General features: G+C 41.7%; 1 protein-coding gene across 5 annotated transcripts; it reads right to left on the bottom strand.

The window, feature by feature from the left end:
* Positions 1–1,438: 1,438 nt before the first annotated feature.
* Positions 1,439–19,520, bottom strand: sec24c (SEC24 homolog C, COPII coat complex component). 5 transcript variants are annotated; one of them, XM_020712291.2, is made up of 25 exons: positions 19,354–19,520; positions 17,972–18,165; positions 17,670–17,750; positions 16,154–16,274; positions 13,844–14,010; positions 12,542–13,249; positions 12,333–12,463; positions 11,679–11,747; positions 10,131–10,239; positions 9,590–9,717; positions 9,242–9,380; positions 9,039–9,154; positions 7,820–7,944; positions 7,466–7,657; positions 7,282–7,375; positions 6,880–6,996; positions 6,634–6,804; positions 6,425–6,521; positions 6,191–6,336; positions 5,697–5,835; positions 5,385–5,503; positions 4,485–4,664; positions 3,746–3,931; positions 3,469–3,558; positions 1,439–2,889 (listed from the first exon to the last, which is right to left on the bottom strand). In XM_020712291.2, exons 2-25 carry the CDS (start codon positions 18,144–18,146, stop codon positions 2,749–2,751), a joined length of 3,741 nt encoding a protein of 1,246 aa, XP_020567950.1. In that variant the 5' UTR covers positions 18,147–18,165; positions 19,354–19,520; the 3' UTR covers positions 1,439–2,748. The 5 variants fall into 5 exon arrangements, with proteins under 5 accessions (XP_020567950.1, XP_020567949.1, XP_011486592.1 ...); XM_020712290.2 differs by having other exon boundaries at positions 19,370–19,520; XM_011488290.3 differs by lacking the exon at positions 11,679–11,747 and having other exon boundaries at positions 19,370–19,519.
* Positions 19,521–21,169: the final 1,649 nt, after the last annotated feature.

Here is a 21,169-nt window from a genome sequence, read left to right as displayed (position 1 = left end):
GCTGCTGCTAAAAAGGTCGCTCCTTTGTCTCTTTAAGGCTGGACCCCTGGGAAGCCCTTCTCATTGTGATTGCTGGGAGGAGCTTATTTTCTAATATGTGCAGCATGAAATGTATGCCGTCTGCTAGGTGGTGTAACGGTTTGCACTCCTGCCTCACACTGAGAGGTCCTGGTTCAAACACCAACTGGGCCCTTTCTGTGTGGAGTTTGCATGCCTTGCACACCTTGACCCCCCCCCCCCCCCCCCCCACACACACACACGTTTTTCTGGTGACATCTACTGTCACATAATTGCAAGAAAACAAGTTTTTTTTCTCGTAATGACATGTTTTATTGACGGGGTAACAAAGAAAATACTTTTTCTTCCATTTTCCTACAATCTGCAGCAAAACAAAGCAGTTTTTCAGAGAAAGTATCGAACACCTAAAGAGCTGATCAATGTATAATTGATTACTTTAAATGTTGTTCTAATAAGAGCCCCCAAATGAGTCATCATCATTTAAGGAAGAGGTTGGCGCGGCTACAGTTCAGTGATCCTGTGGTTGTCATTTTCATCAGTGACCAAATGAAGGGATCAGGCCGTCTACATGTTACAGGATGACGGGGAGGTGAAGGCTGCAAGGACTGTGTGTTATTACGAGAAAAGAAACGTGTTTTATTATAAGATAGTATCACGAGAAAACTGGCAAGAAAGAGCAAGGCAGGCAGTCCTCGGATTGATGCAATGTGTGCAAAACGTAAATAGTGGCTGTGTGACACGGCCTTTATGTCACATTTATGAAAAAATCATGTCAATAACTGAAAGCAAAATGAAAAGTTTGATTTCAGTTTCTGTTTGCATAATGAAAACGCTGGAACGCTCGTTTGTTTCCCTCTAAACAGTCTTTGAGACAGAAGTAAGTTTTGTTTTTCGCCTTTTTAACCATTTCTAGTGAAAGCAGTTTGAGCTTTTCAGGTCATCCGCTGATGATCTTTATTTTTGGACTTTTACACAATGTCTTAAAAAAGGGAACATGTCTATTAACTTTGGGAATTGTAAAAAAAAATGTTTTTCAAAAATATCAATGTAGAATTATTGACATTATATTAACATTTTATGAGGGTTTGTTTTAAACAGCTGCTAACAAATTATCAGTTTTTTTTTTCATAGCTGCTTATTTAGTTGAACTGACAAAAAGCGATGTTATTCAACAAAAGTAAATAATTTTAGTCCAAATTTTTTTAAAACATTTATCTGCTTTTCCCTTAAATTCTTTTTACGTCATGATTTCAAAGTGATGGCTAAATCCAGAAGTTCTACTGGAAAAACTTGTTTTTAAGAGAAACGCTGTTTTATCAGCAGGTTGCTCTCTGTATTAACCCCTAAAACTTCTCAGAGGTGGAAAAAATACAAATAAATGAACCTAAGCAGTGATATAACAAAGATGTAAACACAAATGTAAAGTTTCACTTTGAACAATCCTTTTATTAGCAGTCCCAAGAGGCAATGGGGGGAAAAAATTAAAGAGAAAAAAAATAAAATAAAGGAGAAATTAGGATTACAGTCCATACGGTGGGTCAAGCAGAATCAGTGAACACAAAAAAACGGAACAGAGGGCAGCGCACGCACACACACACACACACACGAACACAAAGTCAATAATTAAAAAAGGAACAGAATGTGATGAATGAAGACGGTTGAGTGTGCGTGTGCTGGCTGATCCCTCTGTTCCACGCCAGAAATTCACCAGGACCGACCACACATTCACACAGAAGTATGTATCAAAAGCCCGTCGTTCTCTAAATGCCACAATCTCATTTTTTCCATCGATTGTGACAGAAAACAGCCCAGGCTACTCAGGCGGGGTCTTTAAAAGGGTTATTTTCTATGAATTCTGTACAGATGACATATTTTATGTTCAAAGCATCAGTGTAGACAGCTCAAGCTGATTCACCTGCTTCATTCTGCGCTCTGATCTAACCTCACAGGAATGCAGTTTTCACGCCACACCGATATAAAGTCTGCACGACCACCACGATAGCTAATTCCAGAATGTGTTTATGGAGGCGTTTGCGTCGACCGAAGCCCTCACGCCCCAAAGAATTTCTTTTTTTTCTAATATTTCTCAGAGTATAGTCATTGGAATCCAGAGATCAGAGGCAGACAGCTGCACTGTAAGAAAAAGGGATTTGACGTCATTTCTTTTGTCAATATAAAGAAATGGTGGAATTCGAACTTCCGTTTGACCCCGAATGCAGAAGCTTCCTGAAGACATGATAGGATTTCAAAAAAAAAGAAGGGACGGGGGGCAGATCGTTTCAAAATCAAAACACATGAAGGATCACATGAATGATTGGAGCAGCGGTCGCTAAGGCCATGACTTTAGTGATTAAGAGACAAATCAATGATTAAAATCAACTTTATGGATTTCATTGGATTGGATTCATTCATATAAAACAAGTCCAGGATGTTTTATGCTCCCAAAAAGCCTTTCAGTGCTAGTCTTACATACAGTAGAAGTACAGTTAACACCAGCCACCTCCTTTACTCTTACCTCTGTTGTTTACATAAATGTATCTTTGTTTATTTACACGTTACCCTTCCTGGTCAGTTTCCCTCCCTCCCTCACACGCTCTATCAAACACAGTGTTATCTGCCAGACAGCAGGGAGGGCTTTTAGTTGATGCGGTTCTTTTACACGTTGAGGGGGGTCTTTGAGGGGGCGGGGCTTTGTCTGTGGTGGGGGAACCTTGGAGACGGTCTGTGGGCCTAGCTGAGAAGCTGGCGGATCTCCTTGTGCATGTGACACAGGAAGTCCACGTATGACGCTCCCCCGCTGGCGCTCTTGTCCTCCACTAGGAAGTGCTTGAACATCAGCTCGGCTCGGTCCTCCTGCTTCACTAGGATCAGCTGAGACGCAAAAGGAGGCGGGGTTACTGAGGAACAAACAGCTAGATCTTTTTGACATTTAAAGTAAAAGTTAAGGAGGACAGCAAAAAAAAACATGTTGGGATTCATTATTAAAGCCCAACTGAAATATAGTCTGCTTCTACTTTAAACTCCAATCCTCTTTTGATCTGTTTTAAAAGCATTAACAATAAAGATAATGATAGTAATAAAGAAATACTCAGAAATGCAACTTTTAGCTTCATTTTCTTTACATATGTCCTCCATCAGAAATGCGAACATGTTAAAAACACCAAAAAGACTATTTTTTGTCCAGCAGAATAGAATCTCTTCTAAAATATGCATTTTTGACTAAATCTCACACACATATCAGTATGTATGTTTTGTCCCCGTAGGACATGAAATATCTCTAAATATCATTTTTTAAAATCTGCTTGGAGGTGGGTTTTCTTTTTCTTTTTTTATCAAACACAAATGTGGAAAAAAAGGTTTAGATTTCAAATGTTTAAATGAATTTGTCTAAAAACAGCTGAACCCTTTGAAAACAATAAAAACAGGAGAAAAGAAAAAGTGACATCTTGCCTTCATGTATCGCGATCGCTGTGCTCTAAAGGAGTCGATGATCTCTCGGAGTCTCTGAGAGATCGGGTTCTCCAGAACCGGCAGACTCGTCTGAAACACAAAGCAACATTCAGACAAGAAGCTTTTGCCTAAAAACTAGAATAGTAAAAGTAATAAACTAATAACCCCACAAATACTTTGTGTTTATGTGAAGTTTCTAATTTATACATCAAAAACAGCTAATTGGCTGAAAAATTTAGAAGAAGTCTGGTCCAGGTGCATGTCCATCAACCCTCACCATGCTGGAGTCGATCTGACCAAAGCTCGGCGTGCCGAAGATGTTGAGGAGCAGCTCCTGCTGGACGCTGGCCCCCACCCACAGGAAGAGGTGGAGCCCCGTCTCCAGGAGGTAGACTCCGCCTTTGGACAGCCTCTCCTCCGAGTCCCTCACTGCCACGGGTAACGCCCCACTTTCCAACTTCACCTGCGGGTTCAACAGAAATTCTCCCTTCAGAAAAAGATCTCAACCTGAAGCAACAAGCTTTACATGGAAAAAAAAAAAGAATTATTGACAATAACCTTTTTTTTTTTTTTTTTTTTTTACAATTACTACCATTAGTTTAGAAAACATTCCAAACACTGAGCGTGCGAGTAAAAGGAAGGAAGATTTTAAGCCGCTGGTCTCATGGAGTCCGTTTCAGACCCTTGATGGACGCCTGCGTAAGTCCTGCAGATGTGATCCTGCTCAGCCGGTCACATAAGGACACAGACTTCTGTGTCCACACTGATTGGGAGGAAAACACAGCGGGGTCGGTCTGTTTAAGGCGCCCAACTCCTGCCGTTGTGCGCTCAGTTCAAAGCTAAATGTTTGGATGGGGCGCTATTGTTCTGATCTCTAAAAGAGTGTTGTTGTTGAGCCGACCATGGCCTCCGGAAAAGTATTCAAATCCACCTCATGGATAGAAATAGCTCAGAGGTGGAGTCAATTTACATTTGATGTCAAAGTTCTTAGAACAGATCTGTGTCTGTGCTCTAACCAGCGGCAGCAGTCGGGGGTAGAAGAAGACGTGCGTCTCTGCGACGTCCATGCAGCTGATGAGCTGCCTGAGGTAAGCCCTGTCGTCCAATGAGACGTCAGCTCCCGGCAGCAGAACGTCGCTCTTCAGAACGCAGTTCAGGTAAACAGGAAGTAGCTTCATGCACTCAGGAAGAATCAGCTGAAAAGAAAAACACACATCCACCACATCAAGAGTTAGTCAAATGTCCAAATGTGCCAGTAGAGACGAGGATTTTTGTTCTAGTTTGAGTCAATTTTAACTCAACGATTTTAGCAACTATTTTTGCAATTCTTATTCGAATTGATGCGACACAAATTTGAAAGAAAAAAAACAGAACTTAATTCTAAAAATCTGAAACTATAACATTTTTAAGCTTTTCAAAGAAACAGAAGTCCTTAACAAAAAAAAAAAAGGATTTTTTTCAGCCAGAAAAGTTAAGATAAACAACTTAAACCCCAAAATCTGATTTTAAATTACAAAAGCTGCAAAGCTTAATGGAAGATATGACTTGCACTGAATGATGGGAAACAGTTCATCCTATAAAAAGATAAAAAGTTGGAAAAAAACCAAACTAATACCGTACTTTTGAATCTTGACTGTAAAAGTGACCAAAAAAAGCCACAAAAGTGAAACTTTGCTAAAGAAATCCAGTTGAATGTAATAACCTGCATAAAATGTTTCAGAATTGATTATTGATAAAAGGTGCTATACTGATTTCCTTATTCTAAATCTTTCACAAGTGAAACAGCAAATAAAAAAAACAAAACTTGAACTTAAAAAATAAAATAAAAAACTCCACAGAAGTGACCAAACCAAAAAGACGAGTCGGAATCTCCTAACAGGAGAGGAGGACTAGCATGGACTTTGTTCCTGAAGTACCTGTCCCGCAGATGAAGGACTAGCGCAGTTCTTTCTATAACAGGCCAGAATCTGAGCGCACTGGTTGACCAGAGTGTCCCTCACTGCCTTCGTGGGGTTATTCAAGACGCCTCGGAAAGCTGCAAAAACAGCAAAACACACGTGTGTTAGCAGGAAGATACAAACACTTAACATGAAACAGGCAGGTCCTATTTTAATAGATACCCTGCAATAATTCCTGCTGACACATTAAAATGTACATCCCCTTGTTTTTATTGTTCAACTGCCATTAAAAGAAACAAACTCAAATGTACCCATTATTGGTGAACCAACCGTATTTAGAGAGGAAGTTGATGATGGTGTCCGTCTCACAGTTGCGATACAGGTCAGCCAGCTGGGAGCAGCAGTTGACCGCCATGTTGTGGATGCGCAGACGCCTCTGACCGCTGCAGCTGGTGTAGAGCACAGCACACTGCCGGAAAGCAAATGCTTGTGAAATCAGAGGTTCTCAGCTTTCCAGCTTGTTCCTGCTGCTGGAGCGGAGCAGGGAGCTTGTGGCCCGCCCGGCGTCTTTTCTCCGTCACATATACAATCTTTTCCAAATAGCATTTTTTCGTCTCCTCCAAATTCACATTGAGCTGGATAAAGAAATACTCAGAAGTGTGATTTTGAGCTTAATTTAAAAAAAAAGAAAGTCCTCCATCATCAGAGAAATGGAAGGAACACGTTAGAAACACACATTGTTATCGGAGTGGATCTTTATGACAGAAAGTCTGTTGAAATCCATGAAAGACGTGAGTTCATGATTGCTGTGCGGTGCTACACACCTGCATGAGGGCCCCCGTCTCCTCGCTGAGTTTGTCGTCATGTTTGAACTCAACAGTGATGGCCTTGTCACAATCCAGGCCTGCCAGCTCCACGTCTGTGGTGTTATTCATGAAAAAGGAGCCGAAGAAGTCGGTTGCTCGGATTCCTGAAGAACAAAAGACGAGATTTTCAGAAATTCCACATGAAAAAGCCTTTATTCCCCACGAAGAATCCCAAAGGGGCTGGAGATTCACCTGTACTGGTTCGCACCCTCATAACGGCGTCAAAGCCGACCGGTTTTTGAACGTCTCGTCTAAGGTCGTTCAGGAATCGCTCCTGATCGGACTCAGCCTGGAAAGAAGAAAAAACATCTGCATTACGGAGAATTTTCCGTTCTTTTCTACAGATTTAAAAGATTTTTTCGCTCAACCAAGTAAGTAGCTGTTTTAATAAATGTGCTCACCTGGAAATAGGTGTATTTGTAGATTGAACCCCCTGTGGATACGGGGACCACCCCTAACGTTGCAACATCCACATACTGATTTGGGAAAAGGAAAAGATCCACACAACAACCCTGAGTAACGCACTCTTTAGCCAGGTTGTTGTAGAACCCCGCCTGCGGCTGGAAAAGCGACTGCAGGAGACAGGAAGGGGGGGGCGGTGAGTGAGGAGGGCGTGAGCTGAAAGGAAATGATTTGGTGTCGCTTACCTTTTCCTTGTCTGTGCCGATCAACTTCTTATCTTCTCTGTTTTTGAGTTTTCCTGGAGCTTCGGCGATGGGCAGAGAAGTGTGAAACACAAACAGCTTCCCTGCACAGTCGGCAGCCTGAAGGCGTGACACAAAACGCCATCAGAATCTCATGGATGTGTATTTTGATGCTATGGGCCGTTCCCAAATATTTTCTTACAGCTAGAAGTTACTGATTGCATTTTTTTTAGAGATTTATTGTAAAAAAACCTTTAGAAAAAAGAAAACTGACATTCAAACTTTATTTCCAGCAATAAATAAAGCTAAAGTGGAGCTTTAGTGTAGCAGAAGTCTTCTTTCTGATTCACTGAATCTGATTTCTGCAACTACAGATGATAGGGAATCAGAACAACATCCGTGTACCTTGAGTGCCTCCAGGCCTGCCTGGATGACGGGTCCAAAGACCGTTTCCGTCTCCCTGGTGTCAGCAAACATCTCTGGGATCTGGTCCAGCAAACTGAAAAAACAGCAGCAGCGCGGCATAAAAATCAAGCCATCTGCTGCTCACGGAGAGCGCGTGTGCATCCATCAGGGAAGGCCTGCACACCTCTCGATAACTTGTCGGCTCTCGTTCACATTGACCAGGAAGCCATCCAGCAGGGGCACAAACATGTCCGACACGTCAGACACCACCAGCATCTGGGGCTGGGCCAGACTGGACTTTACGTTGTAGAAGTGCAGGACTTTGTTGTAGGTGACAAACCCCACTCGGATCACAGAGTCCATTTCCGGGTTTTCCCTGGCCGATGAAAAGGTTTAAAAAAATGTCAGGATGGTTAAAAAACACATGAGCAGTTGGGCAGGTGATCATTAATTGACCTGTTTAGCAATTATTTTCCTTTTTTTAACTTTGAAACCTGCTCTCATCTTTAATTTTGTTTGTCCCTTCATAAGTGAGTACCTGGGCAGATGATCCAACAGACTCTTGAGTTCCTGGCAGATGATGCTGACTAGGCCGCTCTTCACAGCATTGTAGGACACATCAATGAGAAAGATGTAGGCTGGAGGCTGAGGAATCTTGTTGTTCTGTTACAGACAGGAACACTTGAGTTAAGAGTAAAACAGATTGTAGGATTGTTTCCTGTTCATAGATGATTTTGTTAAGGAACTTTATTTCTTCACTCAAGGCTGTCGTGTGATTTATTTCATCCATAGCAGAGATGATCAAACACGCGTGTCCTTAAGGCAACTGCAGACACAGTCAGTAAAATGAGATAAACACAACTGTAACGTCCTGTTTACTTGTAACGCTGCAACCACACTGAACATGAAGTATGCGCTAAAAATGCATCTGCCGTCTCCCTCTTGATGTCAAACTCGCTGCTCAACGCTCGTCCAAAAATGTGTTCATGAACCTGATCCTTCAGACGCGTGTGGGAGGAGCCACGATTAAAGGTTTTCAGCCTGATTGCTACATGAGAGCACGGGAGACGTGGATGATGGTTAATTTATTCTGGAGGGCTCTGCAAAGGCGTTGGTAAACACGTCTCCATGTCTGAGTTCAGGAGATCATTCAGAGACTCGTCCAGTACGGCGAGGTTACCCATCTGCTGCAGGAGCTGCATCTGAATGACGGACGCTTTGAGCAGACGTACGGCCCAGTTTGAAGAAGCGCTGTCCCAGAATAGTCCAATAGTCCAGTTTATTGTTGTCTCGATGCAAATAAAAAAAATATCATAAAGTTCAGGAACGATCAGATTCTCCTCCATGTTGGTTTTGGACTCCAGCCGCTAATCACATGATCAGAGCAGAGCTCCTGATTGGTTAACGCGACGCATCTTCTTGTGCAGACATTTTAACTCTGGATGGGCTTTGACACACAAAACACGCTGCTTGGAACTGGACGCGCAAATTCAAAGACAGATAGGTGTCAAAGAGTTGATTCAGAAAATAAAAAAAACCCTGGGCTTTGTGGAGGTACCATTTGCATTTTTACTTTATTTTCTTAAAACTAATTCAGGCTGGTACAAACTAATAAGACATCTTTAAACACTAAGAAACAAATGACCTGTGGTTCCTTCACCTGCGATATGAACACAGAACCGGATCTATGCAGTGCAATTTGTTTTCCAATGAACCGTTTCTGCAGGTCCAGAGAGGACCCGGATCACAGGTCTTACCTTACAATAGTCGACGGTGGCCAGGAACTCGTAACTGCCCAGTGACAGCTCTGGCCGGTCGTAGCAGTCCACGCGCCTCCCGGTGTGGTCCAGATGCTGGAAGTAATGTGGTGGCACTTCAAGAGACAAAGCACAGAACAAGCCGGTTAAAAAAAAATGTCCCAGCTCAGACTTTTGGGGATGTCACGTGGACACGGACTGACCCTCTGTGACGCAGCTGCAGAAGCTGCACTGGAAGCGGCGACCTCCCTCAATGAACTGCATATATGGACACATGTAGGCCTTGCATCGGTTGCAGCGGATTGGACCTCCCTCGCCGTGATCCACCAAGTATGGAGGGGTCTGGAGAGGAATTCAGTGAATGTAGAAGAAAAAAAACTATCAGAACATTTAACTGGCAAGTGTGATTCATTCCTGAAGAACAAGCGGTGACAATCCATAAAAGACTTCATTCGCCGCACCCAGACTTAAACTTTCCTCTGTTTGAAAAAGGGATGCAACAAAAAGTCCAGCTCCAGCTCAGAAAATTAAGAGAAGGGGAAAGCACCGACCTCATCAGGCGGCAGGATGGCGAGGGGCTTGATGACGGCAGCCAGCGGCACCTGGGACTGCTTTGCCATGTCGGCGGTACACGGCATGTTGTAAGCCGTGCAGCGAACAAACCTCGGGCTGGCGTTCCCTACAAACCAGCAGGTCATCCATGAGTGTTTCTTTCACAGCCACACCAGGTAAAAACAAATAAATAACGTTTTTTCTGATCAGTTAGTTCCCATGTTTATCGCAGGAATCACCTTCTAAAAATAACCTGTTAGGTGAAATCAGCAAAGTAGACATCCTTATTTTTACAATATTTATAGATGTTTTAAAACTCTTACACAGTTTACAGACTTTTCAACTTTTAATTTCATTCTAAAGGATTATATTTAAATTGATTTAGATGATAATGTAGCATCATTACTCATTAAATTCTTTAAACATCCTACCTGTGGCTATAATGAGTCCTTTTAGAAACCCTCAGATAGAGGTTGGGCTTAGAGGTAAACAGGGATTCAAACCCTGACTGGATGAACGAGCAAGAAAAGTGGAACAAACCTTGATCTTTGACCTGAAAGTTGGTGGTGACAAGAGGCGGAGCCTGACCCCTGACCCCTGTTGTGAACGGCTCGGTGGTCTTGGCCTTGTCGTCCTCTATTACCTGGATCTAGATAAACGAGAAGCAACACGAGAGTTCAACCTGGAGTGAAGGTCCAGAGGTACAGACACACTGTCCCAGCCCAGATCTCATCCCGCCTAAAAGAGGAACATGAAACAGCCATGCAGGAGGAGAGTCCGCATGCAGATTAGTAACATCTTCAACAGAAACAATGATTTCTCATTGGGAAGAGCCAGGGTGAAGGGTCATGCTCACACTGTCGACAAAGTCACAAAACCAAATCCTTTGAACAGAACAGGGTTGTAAAGATGAGCCTTCAATACAAGGATCTGTGAGCAGGTTAAATGCTGCAAGCTGGCATGCAGGGTTCAGAACAGGAGGATCAATCCATGTTTTAGGTCAAGGAGGCAAAACAAGGAGCTGCATCTCCCCAATAAACACACAAGCTGTAGTAAGAAATGCGCACTATTTTTAACCATCTAATTCAATCTGTCAATGTCAGCTCTAAGACAAAAAGACGAAACAAAACAGTATGACGTTTGGGAAAATACTTTCTAAGAGGGAAAACTAGTTTGACAGCCCATCAGGAATGACTTTTTCAGAATTTCAGAATTAAACTGAAATGTTGAAATCCCAACCATCTAGAACAAACTTCCAATCCACTAGAGCATTGGAAAAATCTGCATCAAGGCGGATCCAAGGACAGCTTTAGATCCAGCATATCGAGCTAAAGAGACTCCCCACATCCTGATGGACTCATTAACATCTACAGCAGACACACAAGATTCTATTCCTGTATTTAGGAGGACGCTTCAGGACATCCGGATGTTCTTCATCTACATCCAGCCTGGCGAGCTTTAGCAGCGAACAAGGATCTGGCCAAAACGTGGCCATTATAGCTGCGTTATGAGCAGTGCTTTGCTGTTCAGGAAAGGCAGGTTAGCTTGATTTCTAGCTTGCAACACCTCTGCACGGCCCTGTAGAGCGATGCAGAGCAGGAAACTCCTCGATCACTCCTTGCAGCGTGTGAACAAACACAGCAACTCTTTACTGCCTGATCTGTCAGCTGTTCTAAGCCGCTATGTAAAATAGATAGTGCAGCAGCTACACCTGCCGGCAACTCCAAGACACAAACCTTAACCTCCAACTCTGCCTCAGTCAAAAGAAGGCCCACCTTGAACAGCTTTGTACTGTTAAACTGTAGATCAATGTATTTATTGGTCATATTAACACTGTCACAATGTTACTTTGTCTTCAAATTAACCCAAACAAACTTCCATACAACAGAAAAGTCCTCTGAATTGGAAAACGTTGAGTCTGAAACTGTTTAGACACACATCTCAGGTTTAGTGCTGGTGGTCCATTTTACCAAATTTATCGGGGGGTACGGGGGGGAGCAGAAAAGCACGGAGGGGGGAGGGGGTGTAGTGCAACCAGGCAGAAGTGACAGGATGAAGAGAACGAAGACAAGCACACAGGAAACTTACTGGGCTGGGGATAGCATCTGGGTCTATTCTATGTCTTGATTTCTGCACAGGCGGCATGTCAGATGCTTGCTTTATATTCAAATGTTTGTCCAGCAAATTTGTGTGAACAGGACAAAATAAATAAATACAAAGATTACAAAAAAAAGGTACGAGAGAAGAAAGGCCACAGCAAGACTGCTCAGAATCTCACAAACAGGTCAGTGCTGGTTATAGATTAGAGCTTCAGCAGTTTGAGTGTAAGTAGATTTAAATTAGATTTAAATTTAGCAGCAAAGCAGATTCAGTCCATGGTGGTATTTCAAGCTGAGCACAAAAAAAAAACAACATTTTGATGTTGTCCTAACTTTTCAAAAGTACATTATATTCCAAGAAAATCTGGCTCAAAACTAAGATGATTATGTATTTGATAAAATCGATATAAAAATCACAAATCCTATGACAGCTAGATGTTTATTTTGAAAGGAAAAACTGATAGTATTTAAATTAGGAATCTTTATTCTGAAGTTGTCACCAGTCATTAAAATATTGTCACACCTTTGCTCAACTGCTTAAGGATTCAGTTTAATTTATGGAGCTTAGAAAAACAGTGAAGTGGTGCACGGGTCAGAACCAGAACATTGGTGGGAGAACAGTACATGCACTAAGGTGGCTTACTGGACTTGGAATGGCGTCTGGGTCGAGTCTTTTCTGGGCCTGTGGAGTTGGAGCTGGAGCTCCGTAGTTGGGTTGTCCTTGATAAGGACCTCCATAACCAGGCTGAGGGCTTCTTGGCTGCCCAAACGCACCTGAGGAGGGCACCACAACTGATGAGTCATGCTGAGGAATCCTTTCTCACTGATATCTCTTTCTAATCATCTTCTCACCATTATGCTGCGGAGGGTAACCAGTCTGCATCCCTTGCTGAAGAGGAGGCTGCTGAAGAGGCCCTGTAGGGCTTGGCGGGCCCTGGGGTCCTGGAGGCTGATGGTTACTCTGACCAATGGATGTGGGGGGCATTTGGGCTTGGGGAGGTGGGGGGCCTGGGTGGTAGGTGGGTGGCTGAGATTGAGGAGGCTGCTGTGGTGGCGGCATAGAGCTAGGGTACTGCCCAGAGGAAACTGAGGAGGGAGGAGGAAAGGAACCTGGTTGTGATGAAGGTGGGGGCGCTTGAGGTGGGAAGGATCCCTGGGCGGGTGGGGGTGGCCCAGTGGTGAAAGCAGGGGGCTGACCACCAGGTGCTGAGGAGAAAGGGGGCTGATGTGGAAGGAAGGGCGGCTGTGTCTGGGTCACTGGGGTAGAAGCAGGTTGAGTGGGTGGAGGGGCCGGACCAGCGTAGGAGGTGGAGGAGGGAGGAAAAGTATGCTGAGGTTGACCTGGAGAGACGAACCGTTGCTGAGAGGTGGGGGGGAGAGAACTGATTGGCTGTTGAGAAGGAGGCGCAGAGCTTGGATAATATTGCTGAGAACCTGCAGGAGCACTAGAAGGTGGCAGCTGGGACGGAGCAGAGGATGCAGGGGGGTGGGACTGGGAATAAGAGGGCTGCGGTGGAGCGCTATAATGACTGGTTGGAGGCTGGGAGCTGGGGGGCGGAGCTGTAAAGAGAATACAGTGTTATGGTGTAACAGGACCTCTACTGTCAAAGAGATGCTGTTAATGTCTAAAGCTACGTTCCCACCATTCAGAAACACTGGACAAGCAGGGAGGCTTCTATGTTTTGCTACAGTTTACTGGCTCATGCCCACCACATATAGTTGGAAATAGCGGGTCAAATCTCACGACACTTGCTTCAGGACTTTTCTTTCACAGCTTTATTCCGATAATTGAAAGACTTGGTGTCATAGAATTCTGGCCGAGCACAAAGCGCACGCATTTATTTCTCCTCCAAAATCAATTTTCAAACGGTTGGCAATTCCATCTATAAAAACAGACACCATCCATGCATCACTACCAAATCTGAGTTCCTGATTGGTCGAAGTTCGACCTGGTTTGACTTTCGACGCGCGTTCAACGGCCGATCATTTTGTAAGAAGAGCCCAAAAACTGTATTAAAAAAGTGTGCAGCTTTGCGTGAACGCAAAAGTTTTGAACTTGAACACTCGTTGCAGAGGACGGCGTGAATGTAGCGTGTTGCATTCTGAGTCAACATCAGAACACGTGAAACCCTTAGAGCACTAATCCATGCTTACCATATCCCGGCCCTGCGGGTGTCGGTGGCCCAGACGAAATGTGCATCCCAGTCATTTGGTTGGTGACCTGATGCATTGTGGGAGGCGGGCCATAGTGTTGTGGGAAAGAGGGCTGCTGTGCAGACATGTTCACACCTCCCGGGTTGTACTGCAGAGACGCAGGAGGCCTGCAAACACACAAAACACCGACAACTATTGACTTGAACCAAGTGAACAAAACAATGAAGCTCAGAGAATAGAGTCTTTCTGCAGCTATCGCACTACACTTCAAATGACAGCGTCTCAGTGTACGAATCTGCCCTGTTAATCATTTTGAAACCACAACAAACACACATACAGTTTTTAAATCTTCTTGATGAAATCAGAGGTCAACAGTTTAGTTCTCCATTAACCCTTGTGCTATCTTAGATGACCCCACCCTTACATTGACGTGTTCTCCCTACCATGACAAAGGTGGAAAGATTTCATGTAATCCATGGACACCAGTGAAGATCACAAATCATTGAAGAAAAAAGGTTTAGCGCACTGTCTAGTGGGTCTAGATCAGTGTTTTTCAACCAGTGTGCCGCGGCACACTAGTGTGCCGTGGGAGATGGTCAAGTGTGCCGTGGAAAATCGCCCTCATTAACTGATCTAAAAACATTAACCATCTCCAGTAAATCAGCTCTTTGTTCATCCAAACAGGTCCTGATAAAACACTGAGTAGTTAGGAATATGAAAGATCATAAAATACTTTTTTCTTTGTGTTTAATTGATTCTATTAAAGACATTTTGATAAGAATGACGGCACCGCGATTTACCTGCAGCTATAACTGTTTTATGAAAAGTCCCGCAGCTTTTACCGTCTCCACGACTCCACCAATCATTCTTGAAGGCTTAATCACATGTCATCAGTCTGACCAATCAGAAGTGTTTAAAGTCTAAACTTCCTTGTTCCAATTTAGCTCATAACTCACTCATTTCCAACAAAAACACCAGCTAAAGCTCGTCTTTAGCGGTGGAGCTTTCCACAGAATCCAGTATCAGACCGTGGAACAAGTGAACAAAACCATGAAGCTCAGAGACGCAAGTCTTTCTGCCGTTTTCTCGCAGTATTCACACTACATCTCCCATGATGCATTGGCTTAAAGGGACAGCGCCTCAGCGTACAATGAGTCGTCCTTGTTACACGGATTGAAACCACAACGAACATACAGTTTGTATGTAACTTAACTTTTATTACATCTTTTAGCTCAAAAAAGGTTGAAAAACACTGGTCTAGATGACCCAACTCACAATGTTAAAGTGCCTAGGATAGCACAAGGGTTTGTGTTTATTAACAGCCAAACATCCCAGAGTTTGGTCCAAGTCATCTTTCTAACTGAAACACTTTCCTAATATTCTCTGGATTATTTTATATGTTAAACTTAAGAAGAAGTAATAACATTTAAGAAACAGGATTAAAGTGAAGTGGCCAACGGACACAATTAAACTAAATTCAAACAATTTAATCATCTAAAACATTTTTGTTAAATTTTTCAAAGACTTCATCTTTGATTAAGATGCAAGAAAAACTGATAAAACTTCAACATGTTCACTTTTTGTGTAGCTACAGAAAACATAAATTTAATGTTAATCTTTTTATCAAACATATCATATAATTGTTCAAAAATTACAGTTGCCTTTGAGCTAACATTGAAATAAATATAACCAAAATAAATCACTATTTAGAAAGAATTTATTTGTTGTTGTTTTTTTGAGGTTACATAAAATTGCATGTTAATAAACTGGAGGGGAAAACAACTACCGGTACCAGGGTAAAATGTCAAATAATTTAGTTGAAAATTAGTATGGAAAACTAACTTAACTTTTATTACATCTTTTAGAAAAAACAGCTTCAACTTCCAGCTTTTTCTGCCACAATTGTCACAAAAATGCATGTGAGACTGTGGAGGGACTGTCCATCAATACAGACTATGAGTTTCTCCTTTTTTCAATTTTTGGATGCTGGTGTGCCGTGGGATTTTTGTCAAGGATCAAGGTTGAAAAACACTGCATTAGATGATGAATTTATTTTATTCATTTTCTTTCATGTTGAAGAATTAAAATAAAATTCCACATTTTAACATTTCAATTTAAACAGTTTGCAGAACTCTTTCTTTTAGGTGGTTTTAAGCAGAACCAAATGAAACTTTCTGCTTTTACAGTTTAAAAATCCAGTGTTTATCCGTTCTGAAGCTGAATCTGTCAAATTTAAATAAGCCCAGAGTACAGATGTTTAAGAACACAAAAACGTATTAAATAAAAAATACATATTCAATGTTTATTTACCTGGGCGGTGCTTGTGTCGCGGGTGGGGGTCCGTTTTGCATGTCACCTGAACTGTGCTGATTATACTGTGAAGCCGCTTGGACAGGAGTGGGTCCAGAGGTGGGGGGCCCTCTTGCAGGACCTTAGGGAGAAAAATCACAAGCATTTAAGAAAAGAGGAAAATAAATCATATTGAAAGTAAACAATAGAAAGCAAATGTGCCAAACATGTTTGATCTGATTTAAACTACTGCTGGGTACATTCGTTTTTTTGTTGTTTTTTTATTTTGTCCGACAGTTTTCTTCTCAGAGCAAAGACAAATCTGAAATTGAGAAAAGTTTGTTTCAATCTATTTATGGCAATTAGATGCATGACACAAATATTTACATCTAAGCTAATCAAAAGACAATCAGTCCAATCCAAAACAGTGATGTCAAGATATAGTCAACAACAAAAAAGCATTAAAAAAACAGCTTCTTTACCATTAACAAACAAGTTAACAACTATTTGGAGGGCACGATGATCTGGTAGGACATTGAATAGTTTGAGGTCAACTCAGCACAGATCAATGCAGCCGTTCCATTATCCAATTTAACAGTATAGAAAAAAAACTAAAGATTTTCAAATAAGCTACATGTTTCATTACTTCATTCAAGGTGAAATGCTAACAAAAAAGCATCCCATCATTGGGGTCTTGGACAAAAAACCTTGACAAATTTCTCATTTGTATTTAATAGTGGTAGAATGCACTAAACGGACCTGCTGTTGCCATCCAGACATTTTAGCACATGTCCTCTCTCAGAAATCCTGTCACTTTAGGACCTTTCATACTTAATCACTTGTTATTGTTCGACTTTCATCCCTCTTCTCTTAAAACTTCAGAAAGCTCCACATTAATACGCCACAAATCGCAAGGCAGTGTTCTTTAAAAATATAATGTGATCTGATAGCCATCTTATTTCTGACACATTTATGACTGAAAATGTGTGAAATGGGCGGCACCCAAACGGAGCGAAAGCCTGTGCCTAAGAGTGGTTTTACTTCCAAGTGGGAAAAGAACTCAGGAAAAGAACTAATATTAATAAAAAATGTGTTCTTTTGTGTGCCAAAGGTAATATATTATCATATACATGGATAATGTTTACTATAAAAAGGCTTAAGAATAGCATAATATAGGCCCTCCAAATAAGGAATAAATAAGAAAAAGTTTATCCAAGAGAGGGGGGGGGATTACACACAAATAAAATACCTCTTTTGATAGAAGATATTTGCAAAACTGAAAAACCACAATCCACGCAAAAATGTAGAATGCTGATATATCCAATCAGAACTGAACAATTTTGTTGAATTGAAGGGATTCTTAAAACTGTAATAATAATCCAAATAGCTGTTGCACATAGCTTCCATGTTTTTGAAGAAATTAGACTGGAAAGTGGGGGGGGGGGGGGGGGGAATACATGACTGTGGATACGAGAAATCTGTGATTGCAGGAAACATGTGGAAAGGATCTACAAAACAGCCAGATGAGGCAGTTTACCTAAATCAAGAGGAGAAGAGGGATCAGAGATTGGGTTTGCTGCCATAGCCTTAGAGGGAAAGCTTGTGAAAGAAGAGTAACCTGAAATACAAGAAAAGGGTAAGAGCAAATACAAAAATGAGGAGTCAGATGGAAAAGGAAAAAAATGAAAGAAGGGCTGATTAGATTAGCATGCGCAGGCTCCGATTGTTTCTCACACATGTGCACGATGAATAATGGTTAAAAAAAAATGTTTGTTAATTTGATGAAGGGTTATAAATGCCTTTATTTTATTCTAACAGAAATTGGAGATTGTTGCTAACCTTGCGGGGGAATCCCAGGATGATAGGCTGAAGCAGGGCCGTTGTGGGGTGTGTAAGGGGCAGGGTACCCGCTATCCAGTGGAGCGTAGGTAGGTTGACCGTAGCCAGGCTGCCCGTAACTGGGCTGGGGCTGGCCGTACGGAGGGGCCATTGGAGTGTGCTGGTTTACATTCATCCTCAGTTCATCCCTCTTCCTGAATTGACATGGGACAAAAGAGCAAATACTTTCTAAACAAGTACACTCAAACCATTCAAATAGTTAAAAACTAAACTTATTGAGAATTTTTTTTAAAGGGGAAGAATGAGCCAAAATGCAAAATTTTGTTTATGCCATAAACTTTAAATGACAAATCCGAAAGTTGCACAACATGACTGAAGGGTCACAAGTCAGTTTAATGCAACCGAGTTTCTAGAAAAAACAACACTATGACTCTAAATTTTCATAAGAATTTTGGGTTTACTAACAAGAAATTCTGGTTTTCAAATTAAAAAAACCCAAGACCCAAGCACAAAAAAAAATAAAAGAAATAAGCATAGTGGAACTTATTTGTAGAGTTTATTCAAGTCTGCCAAAGGACAGTGTTTACACAGCTTAATGGAGATACACTTATTTATGACAACTTTTATCCAGCTGTTTATCTGTTAAAACCAAGGATTACTGGTGAACTACTAGAAAGGTCTTTATGTTTACTATCTGAAGTTAGTCGATACCCATCTTTCCGTGTAGACCCAATTAACAAACCCAGACTATGAGGGACCTTTGAATAATTCAGCAGTGTGTGCTACAATAAGAAATACAATCACTAGACCTTTAACTATACAGCTAGGCCTCCTAGACTCTGCCATGATCTCTGTTGCACACCTAGGAAGTGTGTTACGGTGACCAAAAACATAAATAAAGCCACATTTATGACAACGTTTGCATTGGGAGAATCCAAACTATAAAAGAAAAGAAAAAAGAAAATTCCATCTGCTCAAGCAAACCCGAGGAGAAAGTATTGCCGGATAGCAAGCTAACATTAGCAACATAAAGTGACACTAACAGCTAAAACGGGGGGACTTTAACCATGCTACTAGTATAAACCACTAATATTTAATAAACAGGCATAAATACTAGTTATATTGATCGAAGTCTTCATGAGTGACAGCTAACTAGCAAGCTAACGCCAGAACCCGGTTTAACCATGACAGCAGTGGAGTTGAAATCAGCTGGGAGCAACTTGAGTTAGCTGCTGTTAGTGTTAGCCAGCTAGGCTAATAACCTCCTTTCTCTTCATGGGGCAGTTAGCTGCGCCTTTAGCATGAATAGCATTAGCAGACGAGATGAAATCAAAGATCACCACTGACTGAGCAAAGGAACTCTGTGACACACGCAAACTCACCCGGTACGAAACTTACTTCCAAAAAGCTGTAAACAGTAAGGCTATCGTTTGACGGTGGCAAACTGTGAAACCTAACTAAGAAGCCGATGCCGTCCCGGGGTGTTGCTCACTAATCCCTTCTCGTTGGCAGAAACGGACATTCGCCGGAACTGCCGCAGCGCTGTGCCACGTCCACATCCGGGAACTGAGCAGCGACTTCCTGTTAGCTTCCTGGTGCTGCGTTTTTTTTTTTTTTTGTGTGTGTTTTTTTTTGGAGCTGCGTCTGCAACAAATGCGGTATCACATCATGTAAACTTTATATACCTAAAGTAAAATCAAATTACTTCAACCTGAAATGTTTGTTTACTGGCCATTTTTTTAACCCACAGACAGAGAAACACCCAGCGCTGCCATCAACCATAAAAATAATTTATTAGAAAGTGTAACAAAACAAATCAACATAATCATAGACCGTTAGGTTCAACTCACTCTATGGCTTTAATACTCACTCCAATGAAAATGGTGTGTTTTTTAACATGATCGTGTGGCATTTTTCTGACAACGGAGAACAGATATACATGAAATGAATCTTTAAATTGTGCATCTGAATATTTCTTTCTTCAAATCGTGAATTGGGAGCAGATGAAAAAAGGCTATTGTGAAAAGCTTGTAGCTGTGACATACATGCTACAATCAGCTGGCCACAGGCTCCCTGCCCCGCTTCATTCGGATGCATCCATGATTGGAGTGGGACAATGATTCGATGCATTTCATAGTCTGTTGTTATGATTGTCGATATTAGTTCATTTTGAACGATCAGATTCACTTCCTTAAAATCGATCTTCATCTTTAGTCAAAGCTTCAACCTGTGTGAAGCTCAGAGATAAATACCTGAGTCCTGAACAGTGCAGGTGGAGTGTTCCAAATTCCTTGTTTTTTTCCAAGTGTAAAATAAATATGTGTACAAACAAACAAGTAAACAAGAATTAAAAGCAAACCCATTCACATTTTAATGTAATAAAGTTCACCCCGCGCCACGACAAACTGGCGACCTGTCCAGGATGTTCCCTGCCTTCGCCCACAAGTGGCCGGGATAGGCTCCGGTGGCCCCAGTGACCCTGAATAGAAGATGAAGGAAGGAAGAAATGAATGAATGAATGAAAGAATGAATGAAGGAAGGAAGGAAGGAAGGAAGGAAGAGGAAGGAAGGAAGGAAGGAAGGAAGGAAGGAAGGAAGGAAGGAAGGAAGGAAGGAAGGAAGAGGAAGGAAGGAAGGAAGAGGAAGGAAGGAAGGAAGGAAGGAAGGAAGGAAGGAAGGAAGGAAGGAAGGAAGGAAGGAAGGAAGGAAGGAAGGAAGGAAGGAAGGAAGGAAGGAAAAGGTCAACCCACTGTTGTTTTTTCACATCAAAATAATCCAATGGGAACATTGTTAGAACATTCTACCACACTGTAAATGGTATAGGCCGATTTAAATGACAACTTGCCTCAGACAGAGCGATCTTGTTGTAAGAATATAAATTGATTCATTGATTAACTTAATTATTTATTACACCCCTACTATAAAAATATAACATAACTCTATGTCTACTATATTATTGTTATTTTTAAAAGTAAACTGCTAAAAAATCTTCTAATTTGTTGTCAATTAACTATTGCATCATTTATTTCACCTCAAATAGAATAGAATAAAATAGAATAGAATTTATTATTACAGAATCGAGGTCCAAATGTCAAAACCATAAAAAGCATAAGACATACAGAAAATATTATGCTTAAATAGATGTGTGTACTTCTGTTCTGTATGAAAACTCTCATTCTTCCCTGAAACTGTTCCTTA

The sequence above is a fragment of the Oryzias latipes genome, chromosome 19 (assembly GCF_002234675.1).
Source record: "Oryzias latipes chromosome 19, ASM223467v1".
NCBI lineage: Eukaryota > Metazoa > Chordata > Actinopteri > Beloniformes > Adrianichthyidae > Oryzias > Oryzias latipes.
This window is presented reverse-complemented; position numbering and strand designations above follow the sequence as displayed.